The 19,531-nt window shown below is 32.4% G+C and overlaps 4 protein-coding genes across 4 annotated transcripts in view; all 4 read right to left on the reverse strand.

Annotated features, from left to right (window-relative positions):
- Positions 1 to 698: 698 nt before the first annotated feature.
- On the reverse strand, positions 699 to 4,430 carry LOC130612604 (plancitoxin-1-like). The gene is made up of 5 exons (XM_057433944.1): positions 4,247 to 4,430; positions 3,554 to 3,825; positions 2,841 to 3,131; positions 1,860 to 2,206; positions 699 to 1,340 (listed from the first exon to the last, which is right to left on the reverse strand). The coding sequence occupies exons 1-5, from the start codon at positions 4,354 to 4,356 to the stop codon at positions 1,200 to 1,202; spliced, it is 1,161 nt and encodes a 386-aa protein (XP_057289927.1). The 5' UTR covers positions 4,357 to 4,430; the 3' UTR covers positions 699 to 1,199.
- Positions 4,431 to 6,128: 1,698 nt separating this feature from the next.
- LOC130612607 (plancitoxin-1-like) overlaps positions 6,129 to 19,531 on the reverse strand; it is a 54,551-nt gene continuing 41,148 nt past the window's right edge. Inside the window, exons 2-6 of the mRNA XM_057433946.1 lie at positions 9,538 to 9,651; positions 8,913 to 9,184; positions 8,046 to 8,336; positions 6,848 to 7,191; positions 6,129 to 6,380 (exon numbers count right to left, since the gene is read on the reverse strand). Of these exons, the coding sequence (XP_057289929.1) occupies positions 6,270 to 6,380; positions 6,848 to 7,191; positions 8,046 to 8,336; positions 8,913 to 9,184; positions 9,538 to 9,638 (1,119 nt within the window). The 5' untranslated portion in view covers positions 9,639 to 9,651 and the 3' untranslated portion in view covers positions 6,129 to 6,269. The remainder of the gene's footprint in view (positions 6,381 to 6,847; positions 7,192 to 8,045; positions 8,337 to 8,912; positions 9,185 to 9,537; positions 9,652 to 19,531) is intronic.
- Positions 10,275 to 13,793, reverse strand: LOC130612608 (plancitoxin-1-like). Its single transcript, XM_057433947.1, has 5 exons — positions 13,423 to 13,793; positions 12,751 to 13,022; positions 12,251 to 12,541; positions 11,685 to 12,031; positions 10,275 to 11,193 (listed from the first exon to the last, which is right to left on the reverse strand). Exons 1-5 carry the CDS (start codon positions 13,509 to 13,511, stop codon positions 11,077 to 11,079), a joined length of 1,116 nt encoding a protein of 371 aa, XP_057289930.1. The 5' UTR covers positions 13,512 to 13,793; the 3' UTR covers positions 10,275 to 11,076.
- Positions 14,112 to 17,685, reverse strand: LOC130612600 (serine/threonine-protein kinase greatwall-like). Its single transcript, XM_057433940.1, has one exon. It carries the CDS (start codon positions 17,651 to 17,653, stop codon positions 15,491 to 15,493), a length of 2,163 nt encoding a protein of 720 aa, XP_057289923.1. The 5' UTR covers positions 17,654 to 17,685; the 3' UTR covers positions 14,112 to 15,490.

The following is a 19,531-nucleotide window of genomic DNA, read 5'->3' on the forward strand; positions in this document are numbered from 1 at the left end:
GATTCTTTATTAAAATAATCTAATTGAACGAATGAGAAAAGGCTAACATTCAATAATGAACTATCTTTTTGCCGAAGATGCGAAATAAGTTGCACTAAATGCACGTTTTTCTGATATATAAGCAACACCAGCGTCGATCCAAGGGCTCTTTGTCTCTTACCAAAAAGTCCTGGGGTCGAGCTTGGAGCAACACAATTAGGCTGTTAAGGGTTTATTGTCATTGTGACGACCCACATGTTGTTTTGCTGTTTCCTTAGCACCTACTGATACAGTACTATTATCGTATTTTGGATCATGTCTGTCGTAAGTAATGAACTCATCACACACCTAAAAAATCCTTAAAACACAATATTGCTGTTCCGGAAATGACCTCTAGCACAATCTTACTGGAAAGGTAGCTAAAGGATAGTACACAGTAAATCGTTGTAAGTCTTCACAAAATAAACTTAAGGGCTAAATAATTTTGTGAAGACTTACAATGAACCACATGTCCACTAACCCAAATTGAAGATTTGTCATCAGCGCATGCGCAACAAGGTGAAACAATATCTTAATGTCGATGTTATAAAAAAATTGAGAAAAAATTATTTACAAATTCATGCAACAAATTACTGTAAATATTTGGTTCGCCGAAATGAGAAACAGTTTCTAATTTATATCAGCGAAACATTTCGCTGTAAACTTTTAAGCACACAAAATGCAATATTCAGTGTTTATTCTTACAGAAAGTCATTATTGGGAAGAATTTAAAATAACTGTTCGTAGCTAATTCGCCGTTCGCCGTTCACAATTCGCTTTGTGAAAATCCGCTATTAAAAATAAAATAGTGCTAAATAATGCGATACAAAAATATTTATACAAAATTGCAGTTATAAATATATAAATAAAAATAGGTAAATAATGAATAATACTAAATTATACAAGTACACAGTTTTTTTTATAAGAATCGTACCTTTTAGTTTAAGTATTGAGTAAAAATTGACTAATATTTTAATTTTAAACGTTCGAAATGCTATGACACGTGAAATATAGTTGAAGAAATGAGGAAAAGGTTATTTTGTATCGAATAAACAATAAATCAATGTACAACACAACGAGAAAGTCAAAAATTTGGATTATTTAAATTTCTCGAAAAAAATGTTCTTCGGAAACGGAGTTTCGATGATTCTCATAAAAATAATTTTTATACAAAAAGTACTTTAAAGTTCGTCCAATCTAGCATTCAAATGAGTGACGCCATCATCGCATGACGTCATATTAGCAACCAAATCATTATAAACATTCCACAGGTCAATATCTTTGGTGCACAGCGTACCACCACCGCGTTCGAACTGGGTTGTCTAATAAAAAAGTTGATAAAAAACAAAATCATGTAAACAGAAAAAATATCTAAACAAAAAGATTTAGTCTTCCGTGACTAACTTTTAAATTCTATGGTGCGGAGTTTGCTGTGTAAGTCTTACCCACTCTGCAGCATCCCATTAGCAGGGAATCTAACTGCGATGGGAATAGTAACCTGATAATACGTTTCAGCGAGTGTAAAATAAAATGGAATTCACAAAACGAAATCTACTTTATTCCAAGCTATGCTTTGTTCCGAAAACCACTTTTTGAAGTTGTTGTGATACTCACGCCGGCGTAAGTTTCACGCTATACAGGGTAGAATATTTTGCGGAAATTATTTTTACGATTTTGGCTCATATTCGCAAAATTACAGTTTTAGGTCAAATCGCTCAAATAAATTCCGCAAAAGTAATTAATCACAAAACTAAGTTTTTCTTTTCTTTTTAATAAAAAAAATATAAATAATGTATTTTACTTAGAGAGATAAGAAGAGATTTCGCAGCTAATAAACGTACCTGACGATTGATATCACCCACACACACAAAAGGTTTGCTTGATGATTTCGCTACAACAAACTTAGAATGATCGTTGTTGTTCCAGAATGAGAAGTGTTGATCGGGCACATCAATACTGATATCAGATACATCTTCAACTGTGAAATCTCCATTACAAGAAGGTCCAATGTTATGTTCTGCACCATGTTGCCATGTCTCAGTGAGAATGTCTGTCTGCAAACCAGGTGCAACAAACTCATGGTAAAGATCTTTACCAAAGTGTTTCGACTTGGCGAAATGCTGGTAATCAACACCGGCTAACGATCGAAGCAGGGCGCGATGTGCAGGTGGTGCGTGGATGACGTCACCTAGGGAAGTTATTAAAAATGAATTCATACCAGAACATTGTTTAAACATCTACAATTAATTGATGAAATTGTGGAAGATGATATTCCTCTACTTGAATTTGCGAGTATTTACTTTTTCTGATTCATTAAATTTTCGCGTGTAAATCGAAAATAGTTAAAATATCAGAAAATTGCAGATATTGGAGATTCATAAACGATTTCTTCGAACTTTTTTATGCAGTAATACGCTCTTGAAATTTCTTCTTGTCAAAGTAAACACAATTTCCCTTCATTTTTGTCTTTAATGAGCTGCAAATTCTTTTCAACTTTTACATTAAATGCAACCTCAGCGGATCCTGCATCATTGCTCACCGTGGGACGGCAATACGCGCATGTTTGTATCGCCTTCCGATGTCAAAATGATTCCCTGGGAATGAAAACGATCTCTCTGATATAACCGAACACATTCATACTGGAAATAAATTTAACATAACGACTTATTTCACAATGTCGTATTTCACCGAGGCGTGATAGGAAAAGTTGCAAAACATATGTCTTTGATTACGATAATGCCACAAACAATATTTTGATCGAATTTAGATTGATTAACTCCACTTTTTTTATTTGCAAGGACACCCATACCTACGTTACCTACCTTGAAGCAACTTATCCATGTTAGGAAACTGGTCAATCCAACCTTTCGGCAAATTAGCATCATGTACATGAGGATGATTATAACGAAGTTGCAATCCAATGTCATTAAATGCAGAAGAATTGAATGTGACACACATAAACATCTGTCCATACATACAACCACTATGAGGATAATCATAACCTTCTGAAGCAGCAGGTGGATATTTTGGTACACTGTTGATCAACCAAAAACCAGATTCTTCGTTAAATGCTAGCGCTCCTTTGCTGTGAGCAAAACTGAAGTGCTCAGTTCCTATAGAAACGAAACACAATGTTACCTTCATAGGATTATCCATTCGCGAATTTTCTCCAAATACTGCAAGAAGTTCTATTCGTTTAAATAAATTTGTAATAACTTACAAAAATTCCACAATTCGATAAACAACAACAGGATTCTACCAATATTTTTAAAAGAATTTCAAGGTTTTTAAAAATTTCGGCATGATTTTCAGAACTTCGGCAAAATATTTTGATAAAAAAATGGATTTTTTTTCCTAAATAGTGTCAACCAAAGAAGCCTGCAAAATTTAAAAACAACAAGATGTAGTCATGGTTACTTGAATGTCTTTCGGCTGATGGCAAGAAAGTATTAACCTTGCATTCAGCTAAAAATTTTTACCTTTTAAGGATTAAATTTGGCAAGCACTAAGTTTTAAGGCAAACTTGATCACTAACCTTGAGGATCTGCGTCATTATAAAACACATGTGCTTGATCAGTTGGACCGTCGACGTACACACTATCTTTTAAATGGTACTTCTTTTCGTTTGTGTATTTTTGATACACTTGATTCAATGTTCTGCCGGCTGCACTCTTTGGACTTGCGATGGAATTGTCAGACAGCCTGAATTTCTTGTTATTTGAATCAAGGTAAGTGTAACCATAGCCTTCTTTTACTAAAGATGGAACTTCTTGCCAGTGAATCTCAGGGAGTTTATACAGGATAAACCTAAATTATGTTGGAGTTTATTTAATGCACGAAAATAAATAAAAATTTTAACTATTTTTTGGCGGCAACTCTAAATGAGCAGTATCTGAACACGCGCATTATTTTGATGGCTTTAAAAGTTGAACAAGTTAACTTTCACAGTATTATGTAGCGACATCATTTTCCTAACCAATAAAAATACCGAAAACGCTGTCATTTTATTAGTAAATGGAGGTTGAACATATCGAGTGCATACATCCAAACTTTCGGAGCTGAACATATCCAGTGCATACATCCAAACTTTCGGAGCTGGGGCAAAGAATAATTTAATGGAAATCGTTTTCGTTTATTGATTACAACTTCTGATACTGTGACGGTCCATTATTCTGTCTAACTCTTGGGTATTTCTTTCTTCCACTACTAAATACTGAGTAATACTTACATGTCAACGGGCTTTCCATCATCACTTAAGCATGTTAATTTACACTCAACGATGGTGAGTGTTAAACAGAGAAGGAGAGTAAATATTATGGTTGGAGAGTTGTAATGCATTGTGAGACTAAAAGGTGAGAAAAGATAATGACGTAATAAATGCGTTAAGTGAATTTACTCATTCGTATTAATTTTCGCGTGCACTAATTTTGCGCATCGTGGCAGAAAGGTTTAGTAGTACAAATTAAATACACGCGAAAGAGATTTTTCTCGCAGTGAAAAATTAATACGCGCGAAATTAATACGCGCGAAATTAATACGATCGCGAGAATTAATATGAATAAGGTTTTTGACAGAGATTAAAAGACAAACATAAAAATCCCCCAAAATTTCCATTTGGTTGTTACAAGAACAACATAAATGCAAAAAACACGATGTTTGCAGTGAACATAGAAGAAAATGTCATATATAAACAATTATATATAAAGATATAATACATAAAATTTATGACTTAAACTTCACAATCTTATAATCATCTCAATATTTTTTAATATAACAATAACCTATATAAGAATAGCAAAATTAAGTATGATTGAAACATAATCTCAGTCTGAACATTAAGAGACTAAACTTGTTGACAGGTTAGTTAACATTCATAAAGCTGAATTACCACTTAAAAACAGAAATGGTCGAAATGGAATAAAACAGAACAAGAATAATACTTAAACTTAGAGGACTAAAATAAAATATATAAAAAGGGTGTAACTCTATAACGAGATTTAAATAACAAGTTAAAGCAATAAATTAATTAAGGTTGTTTTACACTTAGAAAAGTTCAACAGATAAAACATATTTAAAGTGGAATATACACTTGCAGAAAGGGAGGATGTCAAGAGAAAAATAACTGGCTCATTCAGAGAAAAATAAATACAATTTCTAATTTGTAATAATATAAAATTAACCAATCAAAATTGGTCTTGCTATTAAGTAAATAAAAGAAAAAAGATCCATAATGAAAAGTAATAGAGGTAGAAAACATGAAAGGCGAAAAGTTTGATCAAGAGGAATTGATTATCGGGCTAAAAAAAATAAAAAAATGTTTATCCAGTTATAATGCAAAGTGGATAAATGCAATCACTCACTAAGTACATACTTGCAACGTACTAACATATTCACTATCACAACCATCGCTTCCTCCTTACAGTTGCAATAGTGGTACAAACTCTCGTTGGTAAGAGTACGTGAAAGATTATGAATCAATACACTTTTTTAACGTGAAAGATTATGAATCAATACACTTTTTTAACGTGAAAGATTATGAATCAATACACTTTTTTAACGTGAAAGATTATGAATCAATACACTTTTTTAACGTGAAAGATTATGAATCAATACACTTTTCACGTGAAAGATTATGAATCAATACACTTTTTTCACGTGAAAGATCACAATTTTTAAGTGACGACTTCCTTTCAATTAACAGTTCTTATAAGAGTTAGTAATTATATGTAGTTTTTAAGTAATTCCAATGATGCATACATATATATTTGTGTGATAAAATACTGTTTTATCTTGTTCATTTTTTGCTTCTTTTTAAATTTTCAACATAAGAGATTTTTAAGCCTGAGAGATGCTTGCTGTTCGACCTGAGCCTCAAACGGTTTTTTTAAGATTTTTTGAAGATATATGCGGAATTTTTTCGAGATTTTTTCGTTCTTTGTAAGGAAGATTTGTATTAAGTTAATAATATCCTGAAATGAATCTCGCATCGTTTTTTTTTAAAACACCCAAGATTATCTAGCGCGTTTATAAAAAAAAAACGAAATAATAAAAAAATTTGCTACTGAAATTACGTTAAAAATTTAATAATGCTGATAAAAAAAACAGTATAATGACGCCTGAACAAACAAAATATTAAATTTTTTTTTAAAAAATTCGCCCAACCCAAATTAATTAACTGGAATCACAGTAAAAAATTTAAAATTCATTTTACAAATTCTAAAAAATATCTACAAAAAAATCTGACGATACGATCAGACATGGTTTGTACACTTCGTTGTGTTAGCAACTAAGTTGTGAAAAACACTCCATAATTTGAAATCTTTCGTGCAAAGCGTTCCTCCACCTCGTTTAAACTGTGACGGCTAAATAAAAACAATAGAAAAAGAAAACAACATTGCAGAAAAACGCAGGGTTGCTATGAAACAATATTTCTGATGTTTTCTTAGAAGACGAAACAATAATAAATGGATAGGGTAAATCCTTCTAATTTGACATTACATTGATTAATGAAAAAAATCATACTGGCTATCCTAACCTATAGCACAGTGGTTAAAGCAATCGCCTGGCAAGCCAGGTTTCATGAGTTTGGGCGCCACCTGAACAGTTATAATTCTGCTGCAACCCTTATATACGTTCGTGTGACGATTACTTAACGTCAATCATTCACTGCTCATAGTTTCATTAGAAATCTATTTGGAAACAAAACCTGGAAAATGAATTTGTCCCTAACTTTCTAATCACCGATACATAAGTGTTAAATCTTTTCAGTCTAAACGGAAATGTTAGAAACACATTTGATGTTTATTTTTTGACACAATACCCCGCCTACCTGTCTGTTAATATCGCCTACACACACATACGGTTGCGATAAGGATTTTGCGACAACAAACTTCGAATGATCGTGTGTGTTTAAAAAAGGAAATTTCTGGACAGGTAAGGTGACGTTGACATCAGAAATATCTTCTACTGTATAATCACCATCACAAGACGGTCCAATGTTATGACCATGTTGCCATGTTTCTGTCAATATATTCGTCTGTAAACCAGGTGCAACCAGCTCATGGTAAAGATCTTTGTGAAAGTCATTTGTTTTCGCAAAATGTTGATAGTCAACTCCAGCGAGAGATTTTAAGAAAGCACGATGCGAATAAGGTGCTTCTCTGATCACATCATCTAAAGCAACAGTATACGTATTCTAAAAACAATACCAACATTCTAACCAGGTTTGTCATTATCCTGATTTCTGTATTGCTTGAAACAATAGATCTGTTGTTTTTAGTGAAATACCAGCCTGATATTCTTCATTAAGGAGTTCTTTTTAAGGCAATTCTTGCCTTTATCCAGGAGTGAAATAGTTCGAGAAAATCAAGAAATTAATTAAAAAAAAACCTGATGACTAAAAACAACAACAAATCTAAACACATAAAGGTGGGTTTCCACTCAAAAAAATGTGATCGAATCGATCGACATCGATTGATTTGACCACATTCGTTTGAGTGGAAACCCACCTTAACAGAAGCAAAACAAAAAATTTCTCAAGATTTATTTTTATTAGGAGTTTTTAAGCGTAGTGGTCATGCAGCGTTGTAATATGTATGAAACAGTAATTCAAAAAATAGCAACATTTACCTTAGTAAAGTACATGTTTTTTATAAGCAGTTATTAGGGCCTAGACCTCCAATTGGGCCAAAAAATTAAGCAACTTGTATAGGATTTCCCAGGGCAACATAACAGCTCCATAGCGTGGTAGCATGTCTTACATCGTGAGAGTCACAACATATCTTGCAAATCGTGGTCCACGATTATCATAAAAAATTTTCCATGCTGATACTTAACAACCAGCTAAGTAACCTGAGGGACACAAAGGCCCTCTACTTTTAGCAGACCAAAATGGGGTTGCTGACAAAAACAAAACAAAAAAAGTGCAGACAGCATTAAAAAGTCAAATCCTTTCAAACAAAAAGTATTTTTTATCGAAACATCATTTCGCATTTGCTCGTTTCATAAAGAAAGTGCATATAACTCACCATTTAACAACTTATCCATGTTAGGAAACTGGTCAACCCAACCTTTTGGTAAATTAGCATCATGAACATGAGGATGATTATAACGAAGTTGCAACCCAATGTCATTAAATGCAGACGAATTGAATGTGACACACATAAACATCTGTCCATACATACAACCACTATGAGGATAATCATAACCTTCAGAAGCAGCAGGTGGATATTTTGGTACACTGTTAATCAACCAAAAACCAGATTCTTCATTAAATGCTAGTGCTCCTTTGCTGTGAGCAAAACTGAAATGTTCTTTCCCTATAAAAATTAATTTTAATGTTGACAACGAACCGATAAATAAGGAATTAAAAGAAGAAATTAAAGGGGCTTTTGACACTGTTGCAGGTTCATTATCGTAAGTTTAACTTTGTACGAGGCCTAAACTGATCTTTAGTTAAGTGGCTGGTCAGAAAAATCATGTGGGATGCGACTTATTATTAGTGTTATTGGACACAGTTGTGTATTTTATTCTAGCTGCAGCATCACCTTCACACGATCGAAAAGTATTCAAGATCGTTTGACTGAATAAGAGACAACACGTAGTCTGAATTCTGGACTCTTAAACAGGACAGTAATTCTTTGTTTGCATCAATGCCCGAAGCATCATCGTTTGTGTGCCGGTAATAGTGTTAAAAGGTCTGGACTTTATCATTAAAAAAAATTGGAGCTCAAGACACAATGTAAATATCTTCATGGAGACCTGTAAGCGTAGGATGACCTTAGGTTCTTTCATTAAGGAAAACCTAACGACAAACCACAGAAATGTTTTAGACAAGGTTGTCCAAAATGTCCATTTCACGGCAGCGACAGAAATAAGGAACTGAAAGAACTAACCTTCAGGGTCTTCATCGTTATAAAAAACATGCGCTTGGTCTGTCGGTCCATCAAGGTATTGGTTACCATCCTTACGATACTGTTTACCCACAGTGTACTTTCTATAGACTTGATCCAACGTGTTTCCAGCAGCACTGTGATCACTTGCAATAGAACTTTGAGATAGTTTAAACGTTTTGGTGTTTGAATCCAGATAAGCGTAGCCATGTCCATCATTTACTAAAGGTGGAACTGTATACCAATGTATACGTGGAAGCTTGTATAGTATGAACCTATGAAAGAAACAAGAGAAAATTACACATATAGCTAGAAGGGAATACATAAATCAACAACTTTAAAAACAAAAGAAAGAACTATCTGTCGCACACAACATTTAAACGCCACATATTAATTTAGTTTCCCATAATTTTTTTGATTACATTTCATCCCAAATTATCTTGCCTATTGTTCATTGATGCATTTTAATTAATTGGACCTTAAAAACAGGTGCTACGCCTGAACGCGTTTAATTCACTTTCTTGGACCCTTAGACTCGCACATGTTCCAATCGGTTTTTAGGCCTGCACTAATATCACTATGCAATTCATTAAAACATCAACATTCATGATAATAAACATCTACTTACATATCAACAGGTTGTCCATTATCTCCTATACAAGTCAGTTTACACTCTACGATGGTGAGTAATAAACATAGGAGGAGAGATGCTGCTACACTGTGATGCATTTTATATATTTTCTACATAATATTCATGAAACTTAACATTTTAAAACAAGTCTAATGAACTGCAAATCCTGAAGCTTACCAGCTATGTTGAAAAAGGTTGTTATAATTTGATGCTCCAGTTTTAACAAAAGATGGCATAGCAAATTAGTGACATCAAATCTTATTCTTTGACACGTTTTTGACCACCAATTCTGTTTTTCACAGAAAAATTGACATTCAAAAACAATATATGTTGAAGTTTTTTTAGCAGCCCGCCCCTTTTTTATCAAAATTTTCCGACTACAAAAAATTGCCGTCAAGAAAAGAATGGATCTGAATTTAAAATTACATTTTCTGAAATTATTAATAACCGGAAACTATTGCAAGCTGGGAACGAGTTAGAAGGCTTGAAGCGACTCCAAGTTCTAGCAATGGTTCTGGGTATTAAAGTGTCATAAAAGGTTAGCTCTCAAAATGATGGCTGGACACACTAACCAACATCAACAAAGAGGTTTAGAGAAAGTATCCATAAAAAAATTTATTCTTGTTTTCTTGTTTTCTTATAAAAAAACAAAGTTAAAAATAATGCAGGCTGGGGACTGGATCACACTATTGATTCATGTAAAAGTATCTTAAGTGCTAATAATAACAAACATGGCAGCATGAATTCGGTACACAAGTGAAGTCTTGTGGAACGAATTTTATATTCCTTCTGTAAAAAATGACTATTACAAATAAATTGTAAAATTATATTCATGAAATAAAGAATCTTTGCTAACGAAAAATTGGTTGCACTATTAAAGGTTAGCTTCAAATTTCCTGTCCTGTTAAGATTGCAAAAGCGATTTATTTTTTTTAAAAAATGGTGCAAAACTAATCCAGTTCTTTTTTTGGGAAACAACTTTACACTACACCAATGCGTGGTAAAAAACAGAAAATTCAATATACGTCTTTTGGCGTTTATATAAACTCTTTAAGAAAAAAAAACTATTGAAACGCCATATTGCTTATATTATTAAACACTCCTCTTAAAATATAATTTTTATCGAATCCATAGCCTCTTTAAGTTTAGGTATATCTATCATTACGTTTTTCCACGCGAAAAAGGATTTAGATTTAATAATTTGCCACAAAAATAACCAAAATCGAGAAAAATTCATAGCGCCTTCTATAAGAAACGCTTCTCCTCATTTTAAAAAATTTTAATAAATGCCAAAATTAAAACATTATGGCATAACTTTAAAAGAAATATTATAAGTGAATATTTTTACAGAATAAATCGTAAAAATTTATATCTATTATTTTCTTGTGTATTTTTTTCTTATGAGTTTATTATACTTTTATATTATTGTTTTAAGGATATAAGGATATATTAGATTTTCTATACTTATCATCAAATGCAGAAATAAATAGTAAATGAAAGACATCAGGATGAATGACCATCTTTGTTCATAACATACTAGTTGATATGTTTCGTGCCACAATGAGTTGCATTGGTAGTGAATTTTGAAAATTCTTCCCACAACTTCGTATTCTTTAAACACAATGTTCCACCTCCTCGTTTAAATTGACTGGGCTAAAACATTCATTATATATACTTAGATTATTTTTTATCTAACTCTAAATCTAACTCAAGTCATATCAGATTGCTTATGTCCATTCTTATAATTTTTTCTTGTTTCAGCACGATTGCTAAAAATGCATTGTAAGTAGCTACACGTTGTTCTGTTTTATATGCACATCTATTCTTAAATTAACACAATATTTGCTAACAGAAACAGAATCTGGCAATGTAGTGAATTAGAAATAAAATAGGATGAAGAGAGTGTTGCATTTTATGTAACTATTAAAGAATCCACACGTTACTTAGTTTAAAACTTAATTTAGGAGCTTATTTCTTATTTTCGGGAACACTATGAGACGTTATTAGATGCGTGTGCAATATTTGTATGTATTATTAAACAATATACACAGCCCTTTTTTTGCAGAGTAAAAACAGCAAAAACGGAAACAATTAATTCCATATGATAGAGGAAAACCAAGTGAAAAATAAATAATAGAACCTACTTGACGATTGATGTCTCCCACACAAACATAGGGTTCCTCAGACGATTCACCAACAACAAACTTCGAATGGTCGTCTAAGTTTAAGAATGAGAAATCTTGCACGCCGGGTGATGAAATATTCAAACTAATTATGTCATTCACCGTATAACCACCATCACAAGACGGTCCAATGTTATGACCATGTTGCCATGTTTCTGTCAATATATTCGTCTGTAAACCAGGTGCAACCAGCTCATGGTAAAGATCTTTGTGAAAGTTATCAGCCTTGGCGAAATGTTGATAGTCTACTCCAGCGAGTGACTTTATTGCAAGATGGTTCGAGAGTGGAGGTTTCTTCACAATATCACCTACATAAAGTAAGATTGACAGAGTTGGTTGCTTCCTGAATAAACTTAATAAAACTTGGCAATTTACGGCTTGATGACAGATTTGGTTTTAAAAATATTATACTGATGATCTATGGACAAATTTGTTTAAAACAAACACAGATTACAGATTTAGAATGGACATTTGGTTACTACGCTTTGTAACAATGATTAGTTTTTAATGAAACTGTTGTAACATACCATTTAAAAGTAACTTTATGTTGGGATAATTAACTTCCCAGTCCATTGGCAGGTTAGCATCATGTACATGTGGATCATTAAAGCGAAGTTGCAATCCAATGTCATTAAATGCAGACGAATTGAATGTGACACACATGAACATTTGTCCATACATACATCCACTATGAGGATAATCATAACCTTCTGAAGCAGCAGGTGGATATTTTGGTACACTGTTGATCAACCAAAAACCAGATTCTTCGTTAAATGCTAGCGCTCCCTTGGTGTGGCCACACTTGAAATATTTTTCTCCTGAAATAATAAAGTTCTAATAATTAACAAGGCTTCTAAATGCATACATTATCATGAAACTAGGGCAGTGTTTTAAACAGTGTTGTTATTGGTTAGCCTTGATTTTATCATTCGTAGTATTGTCATTCTACATTCTTTTTAAACACCTCAATATTTTGTCTTCTTTGTGGTGTCACTGTGGCAAAAAATGACCAAAACAGAATACATACCATTCGGATTTTCATCATTATAAAATAAATGAGCTTGATCTGTGGGTCCATCGACATACTGAAAATTATTCTTCTTATACCGTTTTTCAGGGTTATAGTTACTGTAAACTTGATCCAGTGTCAGTCCAGCTGCACTGCTTTGTTCCGCTATCGAGTTATTGGAGAGATAAAATTTGAAATGATTAGAGTCAAGGTAAACATAACCATGTCCAGAACTGACCAGTGGTGGAGTTTTGTACCAGTCAATTCGCGGTAGTTTATAGATGATAAACCTTAAAATACCAAAGGTGTGAAAATTCAGTTAAAAGCTTCCATCAAAAAACAAAACAAAACAGAATGGAACGAAACAGAACAAGAAAGATAATATTTTCTTATATATTGCGTAACTGTTAATTTTTTTTATTCCCGTTTGCAAGAAAAATTAAAATCGTTTCAATTTCTTTTTTCAAATTTCAAGGCCTTAGTATTGTATTGTGGGCATCTTAGAATGTGTAACTAGCGTGTTTTTAATGCTTTTTACCCGACCTACGAATTTTAAAAATATGGACAAAAAATATTTTGCCTCTTATTCTGCCTAATATTGTACAACATTGTAGATATCAGTCTATACGTTAATGTCTATCAAGTGACTCAAAATCATTTAACCTCTATGTCAAGTATATATTTACTCACATGTCTACAGGCTGGCCACCTTCTCCAATGCATGTTAATTTTGTGTAGGCTATGATGACACAGGTTAAGAAAACCAGTATGGTGAACATTATTAGTCTAAAAAACACAACTAGTACTGGTCATTCAACGAGCTACCTAGTTTTATTGCTGCTTAATCATATTATCAACAGAAATCACCAGGCATCTTGGTAGAAAAAGATTTTTATATAAACAATTAAACAAAAGCAGAACACTTCTACTCTAATAATTAAAAAAAGATCTGACAAAACATCTTGCAATTTATATAAAAAAAATGTTTAGAGAATTTAGATGGAATGTGTATTTTACCATGATTGAAGGTATACAAACTAAGTGTTTAGGGAATTGATAAATAGAATTCAATAAACAGGAAACAAAACTACTACATACTTTAAAGAAACATATACATGGTCGTTCAGAATTTTTTCTTAGTGGTAAAATCATAATACTAGTGTCAGTGATTGTTATAACGTACATAAATGGCTCTTGTGTTCAAAACTGTCCTGAATGAAGAGAACTGCATATACCTTATTCATACTAATCTTTATGCTTATTGTGGAACAAAAAAGAATTAATTTTATTTGAAAGATTTGATTTTTTAAAAGATCTGCTTTACATGTTTTTTTTTTATTTAGCAATTGAGATTCCAAAATGAGGCTTAAGGATGTTAATAAAAAGTACTTTTTCAGGCTCAAAATATGCTTAAGTGATGCTCAATTGCAAAAAGATTTATTGGAATATGCTTATAATAAGCACATGATCAGGCTCAAAATATGCTTATTTGAAAAAAGAATATATTGAATTTTATCAATTCATAAAAGTCTTTATATTTTGAATAGGAAGCTTTTGTGAGTAATACTGTAGTATAAAAATTTTTAAACTGTATCCTTCGTCAAGAAAAACTGCTTGTAAAAAACGAAACAAAACAAAAAAATTTCTTAGGCTTCACACAATGCTTAGCATATGTTTAAAAAATGACCAAACTTAAATTTATGGATGTTTACAAATGTCATACCTATATAAAAAACATGTATATAGGTTTTTTTTTGTCAGATCATTTAGGTTAAAACAAATCGGAACATTCTTTTTATCCAAATCTCAATTTTCATTTATTTAACAGCCATTTACAGAAGATTATATTTTCTCCTCAAGTTTTTCTGTCAATGCTAATTGGCTCGATAGTTTAAAAAAAAAAATGAGTGCAATATATACAGTAAAGCTACCAACATCACATCAAAACTTGTCAAAACTTAAAGCTACCAACATCACATCATAACTTGTCAAATAAATTAAAACACCTTTACATCCAAAAGCACATCTTCCCTTGTTGGTGTTAGAAAAACAAAATATACACCAATTCAAAAATTCTAGGCCAGTCAATGCAGCAAGCATAAAATATTTCGACCTTTCAACATTTCATATATTTATATTTTTAATACATTATTTAAATTTAAACGTTTCAACAGTATAAAAGAAATCAACAAAACAATTCTGCCAATTTAAACATTTTTACAAGACACGTACTGTATTCATTTTTGGGGTTCAGCCCAGATGTTCCTTCATTTTATAAGAGCAGACCCTTTACCTTTAAATGCATTATAAATATATAAACCAACAAAACATCAAAACACTTTAGGGGAACTGTCCAAAAATTATTATTCAGCAACAAAATAAATGTATATTTGAACCTAAAAGTGCAAAAATGCGAAAAAAACAATTGCGTTCACTTGCGTGGACATACAGATGAAAAAAGGTCTAAAATTAGGCATCTTAAATATACTCACTATGTCAATTGGATTTTAACATACAAAACAAAATGATTCGTCAAGTCTCTAAAGATTTATTTAATTTTTTACAAGGATGCTAGGTTCAAAGTCAATCAAAGAAACTGATAACATTGACAATTGTAAATACAAAATTGATGCTTTAAAGAAGGTTTGATTTGGCTTCTACAAAATTTTATTTATAATAAAGTTTCAAATTTGATAGTTGTGCTTTTTGTAACAAAAAATACCTTGTGTTTTTATGCACTTTCAATTATAACTTAATATTAAGGTTTAAAAGCAGACATAAGTAATTTATTAGCAACATTTTTTGCTTCAAAATATGTTGTATCATAAACATCATCAGGTTGGGGGATAAATGGTGCAGAAGCTGTTGGAAGATTCTTCCAATCAAAACCATCAAAACAATGCATCTCTTTTATGGTATCAGGTTTTGGTCGCATCTCTGGATTAACTGTTAACAAACCCTCAATACAATCAACACAGTTTTGTGAAAGGCTTTCTTCGCCCTCTGGCCATATTAAATCGCGGTCTAAAATGTGTTCAAAAACAAGTTCTGCAGTATCATCATTGAAAGGTGGAATTCCAGTTAAAAATTCATAAAAACAAACTCCCAATGCCCAAAAATCAACAGGGGCACCATAATTTTTTTCCAGCAATATTTCTGGGGCTAAATAGTCTGGTGTACCAAGAATTTTTTTCCGCTCTGCTGGAGTGGCTTTTCCACGAAGGCAACTTTTTGGTGTGCGAAAAGGTGTTTGTTTTGGAGTAACATTAGGACAGCTTTCAAGACTCAAATTTCCATCAGGAGTCTTTTTCACATAATTTGAAATTTCATTTGGAGTTCCTGTTTGAAAACAAGATAATTCTGGTGATATTCCATCACAAAATCTTAGCATCTGAATAGGAGTTTTTATTGATTCAGAATTTTTTCGACCCTGATCAACAGCACTTTTTGGAGTCAATGATGGAGAATCTTTTTTGAAATTGACACCAGTTTGTGATGGCGACGGTGTAAATTTTACTGCTTTATTTAATTTTTCTTTCTCGTCCTTATTTAGACTGTCATTATGAGGACTAAGCATAACACACTCACTCACCAAACTTATACTCATATGGCTTGTTTCTGTCAGAGCTGTCACACCACTGATATTGTTTGTAGATATTTCATGGGGTAATGGAGACGCTCCTGGTAGATTATTAAATTCAGGGTTTTTATGCATGTGAGATGATAAAACAATTTGTGGCGAGTCAGTGGTTTTATTTCCACACTGTTGAACTTGATCAGCAAAATGTACAGAATGTATTTTAAGTGATTCATCAATTGTATTCTTAATATCATCTGTTGAAGTTTCTAATTCACAGGGTAAACTTTGAGAGTACAGTCTGGCTCGTTTGTATATGGTCCCCCTTGCAAAATTCTCTTTTTCATCGCTTTCTTGATCTAAATCTGTGAAACTTCGTTTTCGCTTTATAATATCTAGAGCAAGTGACGTAATGTCAGCAGTCAATCCTGTGCAAGCCCCTCCACATTTATATGAACCTGAACTGTCACTCACTTCAGAAGAAAACGATGCTCTTGGGTTTCGCGGAGTAGACAACATTGATGCAGCTGCGGCAAAATCAGAGTTTTCAGTATACATTTGAGGTGGGCTAAAGATAAAATCTTTAGACTCTGATGTAGATGCGATAATACTTAAAGATGACATATTTCTTTTTTTCGGTTCTGTTTTTTTGGGTATTGAAAAAGTAAAATTACTCGTAAGTGATTGTAATTGACCAGGAGTCCTCCAGAAAATTTTCTTGCTTAAATTTGACTCATTACTTTTATTCACTAGGCCAGGGGTATTGATGAGGTCCATAAAGTTAGGTTTTCTTTCAGACGTTAAACAGGATAAACCAAAATCTGTTAACTTTACATGACCCGAATTGGAGAGCAACATATTGTCAGGTTTTATATCTCTGTGAAATATCGCATGACTATGCAAGTACTCTAATGCCAGAACAACTTCTGCAATATAAAATGTTGCCATATGCTCTTCAAAATACCCTAAATTATGAAGAAGCGATTTGATATCGCCACCAATCATGTATTCCATGACCAAATAAATTTTCTCATCTGATTGAAAAGAATAATACAGTTGTACAACAAATGGACTTTTAGAGGATATAGCTAATGCATCTCTTTCTGCAACCACTTGCTCCATCATATTCTTAGTCAACACATTGCATTTTTTCATTGCCTTCAATGCATACAATTTTCTTGAACCTTTTTTTCTCGCAAGATAGACTTGCCCAAAGGCCCCTCTGCTAATTGGTTTAAGGATTTCAAAATCATTTATTCCAGGAGCTGCATGAGATTTCTTGACAGTTAAATGTTTAGAGTCAAATACTGGTTTGTGTTTTTTTGTCACCTCAGAAAATGCCATTCTTCATTATATACCTGTGCATAAAAAAAGGAAGATAAAAATAGATGCCTACTGGCTAGTCAAATTATAAGAAACCAGAATAGATATTCACAACACATAGTTTTTAGAATATTAGGTCTCACTATAAGTTTTCAGTTGTGTTCTGATCATTTTTAGGTATTTTTTTAATTAATATTGTACAAACTAGTGCCCAGGGCTTGTTTTATACTTTGAAATGATAAAAACAACTGTAGCAGATTTGAATTTGGCAGTTAAGTTGGGGAATCCATTCATAGCTCTATATTTATGGGATTGTCTGCAAAAATGAAAGAGGCCTGGAATGGGGAAACAATTTTCGGATGCATCGCAAAGCCCTCTCGATACAATTTGAAAGTAAAAAAACGTCTATCGGATCGGCTCGAGAATATCGATGCGATATGCGAAGCGCCATGTTAAACAACCTTTTTCCAGTACTGCATATATAGTCAATAAATATACATTTTATTAGTTTTTTTTGAATGGACTTGAACTCAAATAAATTTAACAAAGTGTAACTAACTGTAATTTTTATTTCTTTAAAGGGATTCCTGCATTGAAAATGATATTTTTGTATGTTAAAGAGGATAAAAAGTTGTTAATCAAATTTTTCAAAATTGTTGAAACATCTTTTTTTCATTCTTGAGATATTTAGCTTCAAAGATTTCCATCTGACCTTATTACATCATCACTGATGATGTAATACAGTAGCAATAGCATAAATTAATAGTTTATAGATATCTTGCAAACTTGCAGAATATCAAAACTTTTTAGTGTGTGAGAACTGTATGCTCTTTAATAATACTTTGACATATGTGAAGTTTTGTAGCTTAAAAGTGATCTCATCTTTAATAAAAGGTAGAAATGTAAGGTCAGCATTTTTGAAAAAGTGCTTGTGACATCATAAGTTCTCAGATTTCAAATATTCAATTCTTGAATAACTTGGGAACGAAGAAATATTTTTAAAAAATTCAAAAGGACTTAATAGACAAATCTTTATCCTCCACAACATATATAAACATCATTTTCAATCCCTTTAAAACGATTGAGAAACGAAAGCAAGAAGTCTTGAATATGATTAGAGGCATGAGCAAATCGTCCTCAGAGTGATCAGCCGCTCGCGTATTAAAACTTACACAAGTGAATTACTTGCCCTATTTTTTGTTTGCAAGTCTTCAACATCTCTAAATTAAAACATCACAGGGCAAAGTATTTGCGCATGATTTTATTTTTGCTTTTTACCTCTACAAACAATTTATCCAAACATTATTAAAAGCTGACAGGATTCGAATTAGCGCTTCAGACTTCGCAAAATGCGAAGTGATTTTGAAAAGTGGGCAAAAATGTGATGTGATTTCTAGCATTTTTTTACATTTATGCGAAGCATTACATCAAGCCATGAATTAGTCCCTAAAAATCTTAGGTCCGCATAAGAAACAATTATAATTTATAGCCATATTCTTTGTGGGACTGACATCTTGTTGAATGCTTGTTGATTATCTTTTATCGAGGCTACCATTTTTAAATGCGCTTGGTGTGCCCCCTTTCACCTTACCCCGAGTGTATGTGTGAGAATGATGCATTGAGTTTGTAATAACCTAAGGTTGTTTTTCATTAAAGATACAACACTTTGCTATTTATTATTTAATAAATAATTATTTTTTTTAAGTTGGAAAATATCTATAATAAAAAGGAAATTATTCAATGACTTTTGGTTCACTTTCATCGACATTGCCACTTCTCTTATTGTTATTTTTTTCGTTGAACAGAGGAGCTGGGAAAGAATTTATTCGTAACTCGTCCACCGTAAGAAAGTGAGCATATGTGATTAGAACTAAAAACAAAAATGAAATGTCCAGACAT

Source organism: Hydractinia symbiolongicarpus, chromosome 10 (genome assembly GCF_029227915.1).
Source record: "Hydractinia symbiolongicarpus strain clone_291-10 chromosome 10, HSymV2.1, whole genome shotgun sequence".
Taxonomy (NCBI): domain Eukaryota; kingdom Metazoa; phylum Cnidaria; class Hydrozoa; order Anthoathecata; family Hydractiniidae; genus Hydractinia; species Hydractinia symbiolongicarpus.